The sequence below is a fragment of the Entelurus aequoreus genome, linkage group LG01 (assembly GCF_033978785.1).
Source record: "Entelurus aequoreus isolate RoL-2023_Sb linkage group LG01, RoL_Eaeq_v1.1, whole genome shotgun sequence".
Taxonomy (NCBI): domain Eukaryota; kingdom Metazoa; phylum Chordata; class Actinopteri; order Syngnathiformes; family Syngnathidae; genus Entelurus; species Entelurus aequoreus.
The window spans coordinates 15,730,862-15,735,861 of NC_084731.1; the positions used below are offsets into that span (position 1 = coordinate 15,730,862).

The window sequence follows — 5,000 nt, forward strand, 5'->3', positions numbered from 1 at the left end:
GTGCCTCACCTGACATGAACCTCACCGCACGCCACTGATGTATACATATATGTATATATACATAAGTATATATACATATATGTATACACATATATGTATACATATATATATAGACATAGTTATATATATATATATATATATATATATATATATATATATATATATATATATATATATATATATATATATATATATATATACATATATATATATATATATATATATATATATAGACATATTTACAAATGTATATATATATATATATATATATATATATATAAATGCATATATTAATAGACATTATATATATATAAAAATGCATATATATATATATATATATATATATATATATATATATATATATATATATATATATATATATATATATATATATATATATATATATATACATACATACATACATACATACACATGTATATATCTATCCATACATTTTCCACTGCTTGTACCTTTCGGGGTCGCGGGGGTGCTGGAGCCTATCACATTTATATATACACATATATATTTATATATACTGTATATATACTTTTATATAAATACATATACTGTATAATATATTATATACAAATGTGGCAAAACCTTGGTTATTATACAGGTTATGGAATGTAAATGAAGTATTGTTGACAGTGTTTGAATGCATTTTTAAAGTGATTTAAAAGTAGAATTGATTGCTCCCATTAGTTGCATTGCGTTGCATGTAAGGAGACTATTGTTACATGTTAGAGAGCGAAAAAAACAAAAATAGTGATTTTAATAATAATAATAATGATTTTTAACGATAATTCCAATATTCCAAAAATAGTGCAGAATCGAAAATGGAATCAAAAACATTTCACAATTTCCACCCTGAGGGCAAATTTCCCTATCACAGGGTAAATACTCGGGATCCAGCACCATCCTCTCAGACTAGAGCTGTCTTACCTGGTCTGTGAGCATGAATTGATGAAGTCTACTCAATTGCGAGGCGAATCATCTCCTAAAACAAATCAGAACAGTCCAGTTGCCATGGATTCAATGCCCTGAGAAGACAACGACCAGTATTGAACCCAATACAGACACAGACCTTCTTAGACCTTTAGGAAACACAACCCTCAAGATCATAATGAACATTATAGAAAGATGTATAAAAACATGTCATTTCTAACACTGGAAAGAAGACATTAGTTCCTATGTCTGACTTACCAATCAATGTCTGCATTTATGTCTCTTCCCTCTCGCACGTCCTTAGGATTTCGTTACCACGGTTGTGTTCTCCTTCATGTGGCTCGTCAGCTCCTCTGCTTGGGCCAAAGCTCTGTCTGATGTCAAGGTAGCTACAGATCCAGATGAGGTTCAGCTCCTCTTCGCGGCCTGCAAAGTGCAGACCAATAAATGTGGCTCTGTGCAGGAACCACGCTGGTCTGGACTCAACACCTCAGTGGTAGGTAACCACTCGGGGGAGAAATGACAAAACTTTCAATATAAAGCCAACATAGGGCCTGAGCTACAAAGATCTAGTACTAAACGGCATGCGCAAAGTAATACAATTGTGGGTACAATAGTGAGCGTGTTGCGGGGGATCTGCTAATACCGCACTAGACTTGGTAACAAGTGCAAAAGTGGTGCAGACTGACGTATTGGGACCACCCTTGTGTGGTGTTCGGGTCTGTGGGACACGTTTTCATTTTTTTATTCAAAGAAAAATGATACAATTAATTAATTTTTCAAACTGAGACTCACTGACTTTGGCTCATTTTCTGTGAAGAACATATATCGGAATACATATTTAATGACCACACACCATATACCACCCCTACACATTTATAATACATATAAGATGTCCAGGTCCACTGGACCCGGGGCTAATAGAAGTGTGGAAATTGATGTTCTATGTACCACACAGAGTGCCAAGCAGGGAGGTAACAGGTCCCATTTTTATAGTCTTTGGTATGACTCGGCCGGGGTTTGAACTCACGATCTACCGATCTCAGGGCGGACACTCTAACCACTAGGCCAACCTGTGCTGTTTCCTGAAGTTGTGGGACATGTGGCAGACAAATAGATTTTTTGTTAAAATAAAGCCAATAATGCCATTTTTTGTGGTCACCTTTATTTAAAAAAGTACTGAAAAGTATCGAAATACGTTTTGGTACCGGTACTAAAATACTGGTATCGAGACAACTATAGTGTGCGCTGTAGATCAGGCCCTAACTGTGTTCTCTCATATCTCTCTCCAGGTGTTTGGGTTCCTAAATTTTGTCCTGTGGGCGGGGAACATTTGGTTTGTCTTCAAGGAGACTGGTTGGCACAAGAATGCTGCCAGGTTTGTGGGAGGGGCTTCTGAGAAGCAGGCGGGCCCCTTCACCCAGGAAAGTTTGGATCGGTCCGGGAGCTACAGCACCCAAGGAGACCAGGCTCTGCCGTCTGAGTACAGCCAGGTCGGAGGTCTTTCCTCTTACGCCAATCAAATGTAGTTTCTCGCTGCGTTCTGTATCTCGAGTGGCATTTCTGCATTTTAACGTAGGAATGATGTCGATGATGTGTTAAAAAAAAAATTCCAGGCACTCTGTGGAGGGAGAGTGTGATCAGCGCATCTGCAGGAGCAAAGGTCACCGCCTCTGTCGATGGTGTTGAGGGTGGGGTTGGGGGACACTTCGGATGGAACCAGCTTTCTTTAAGTAGGTCCAGCACCCCGCGAGGCTTTCTGCCGAACAACAACTCAAATGGGGAAAACCCCGTGTGGTGCTGGACCTAGTTAAAGAAAGCTGGTTCCATCCGAAGTGTCCCCCAGGACAGCAGGCTCAAGGATGCAGTTTTACCTGGTAAAGCGAATGACTAGAGGCCGTGGGGCCGAAACGATTTCAACCTATTCTCTAACTTTAAATGGGTAAGAGGCCTGGCTCGCTGGCTTGGAATGAAGTGAGCCGAGTGGGCCACTTTTGGTAAGCAGAACTGGCGCTGCGGGATGAACCGAACGCCGGGTTAAGGCCCCTCCCTCAATACCATCGACAGTGGCGGTGACCTTTGCTCCTGCAGGCGCGCTGATCACACTCTCCCTCCACACACTCTTTCTTCTCAATCGCATCAATCATTTCTGTGTTCTGGGTTATGTTTAAGAAAGGAAAATGTTTTTTAAAATGGTGACTTTGTGCATGATGTTTATGTACCTTGTGCAAATCAAGAGTGGGATCTCCAAAGTGCTTCCAGGCATGGTGCGCCACTTCTAATTTGTTGTCATTTCAAAATATGTATTCTCCAAATGATCAACAGAGACTAAAAGTAGATGTTCTAAGGTCATTAAACCTTGATTAACTGCACTGGAATTGTTTAAGTCAGGGGTGGCCACACTTTTTCTGCAGGCCAGTTACTTCTCAATTGACCAAGTGGAGGGGATCTACCTTATTCATTTATATTCATTTATTTATGAAAGATACATTTTTGTTAGTTAAATGTGTTTAATGATAATACAAGAATGTTTAACATTCATTTCTTTCATGAAGACAAGAATATAAGCTGGTGTATGACCTGATTCTGATGACTGATTCTGGTCTCTCACTATTATGCTAGATCCACTATGGACTAGACTCTCACAATATTATGCTAGATCCACTATGGACTGGACTCTCACAATATTATGCTAGATCCACTATGGACTGGACTCTCACAATATTATGCTAGATCCACTATGGACTGGACTCTCACAATATTATGCTAGATCCACTATGGACTGGACTCTCACAATATTATGTTAGATCCACTATGGACTGGACTCTCACAATATTATGTTAGATCCACTATGGACTGGACTCTCACAATATTATGTTAGATCCACTATGGACTGGACTCTCACACTATTATGTTAGATCCACTATGGACTGGACTCTCACAATATTATGTTAGATCCACTATGGACTAGACTCTCACAATATTATGCTAGATCCACTATGGACTAGACTCTCACAATATTATGCTAGATCCACTATGGACTGGACTCTCACTATTATGATAGATCCACTATGGACTGGACTCTTACTATTATGTTAGATCCACTATGGACTGGACTCTCACACTATTATGTTAGATCCACTATGGACTGGACTCTCACACTATTATGTTAGATCCACTATGGACTGGACTCACACTATTATGTTAGATCCAGTATGGACTGGACTCTCACAATATTATGCTAGATCCACTATGGACTGGACTCTCACACTATTATGTTAGATCCACTATGGACTAGACTCTCACAATATTATGCTAGATCCACTATGGACTGGACTCTCACTATTATGATAGATCCACTATGGACTGGACTCTTACTATTATGTTAGATCCACTATGGACTGGACTCTCACACTATTATGTTAGATCCACTATGGACTGGACTCTCAAAATATTATGTTAGATCCACTATGGACTGGACTCTCAAACTATTATGTTAGATCCACTATGGACTGGACTCTCACACTATTATGTTAGATCCACTATGGACTGGACTCTCACACTATTATGTTGTTGTACTTCCACTGTTACCACATTTCTATCCAGCAATCTCCAAATTGAGATGAATTAATTAAAAGCTCTTCTTTTTTTTTTAAATGGCAGGATGTACTCACAAGTGTATCCACCATTCCTGCAACATTTTTGTTTGGCTGTGTGCCATGAGATTTTTCTCATTTTAAATATGTGCCTTGGCCTGATAAAAGTGAGGAAACTATAGTTCAGGCAGTTAACCTTGGAGGTCCCACTGTATGTTTTGGTCTTTTGTAAGTAACAGTCAGGGGAGCATGACAAGATATCTAATATTTACAGTATGCCATGCCTTCACTTTTTAAACCAACAGGGAGCATATTTAATAATATATTATTTATCCAATAATTATTATTTTTTTGATCCATGTTAAGATTTGTATTCTGTATCAGTTTTACTGTAAATATAGTCTATTGACTTACAACAAAATACAAAAAAGGGTTTATCTTGACTAAAGTATGCCAGCG

The 5,000-nt window shown here is 38.5% G+C and overlaps 1 protein-coding gene across 1 annotated transcript in view; it reads left to right on the forward strand.

Annotated features, from left to right (window-relative positions):
• The window catches only part of synpra (synaptoporin a), a 21,520-nt gene extending 18,993 nt beyond the window's left edge, over nucleotides 1-2,527 (forward strand). The window contains exons 5-6 of the mRNA XM_062044494.1: nucleotides 1,250-1,441; nucleotides 2,238-2,527. Coding sequence (XP_061900478.1) covers nucleotides 1,250-1,441; nucleotides 2,238-2,474 — 429 coding nt within the window. The 3' untranslated portion in view covers nucleotides 2,475-2,527. The remainder of the gene's footprint in view (nucleotides 1-1,249; nucleotides 1,442-2,237) is intronic.
• The last annotated feature ends 2,473 nt before the right edge of the window (nucleotides 2,528-5,000 follow it).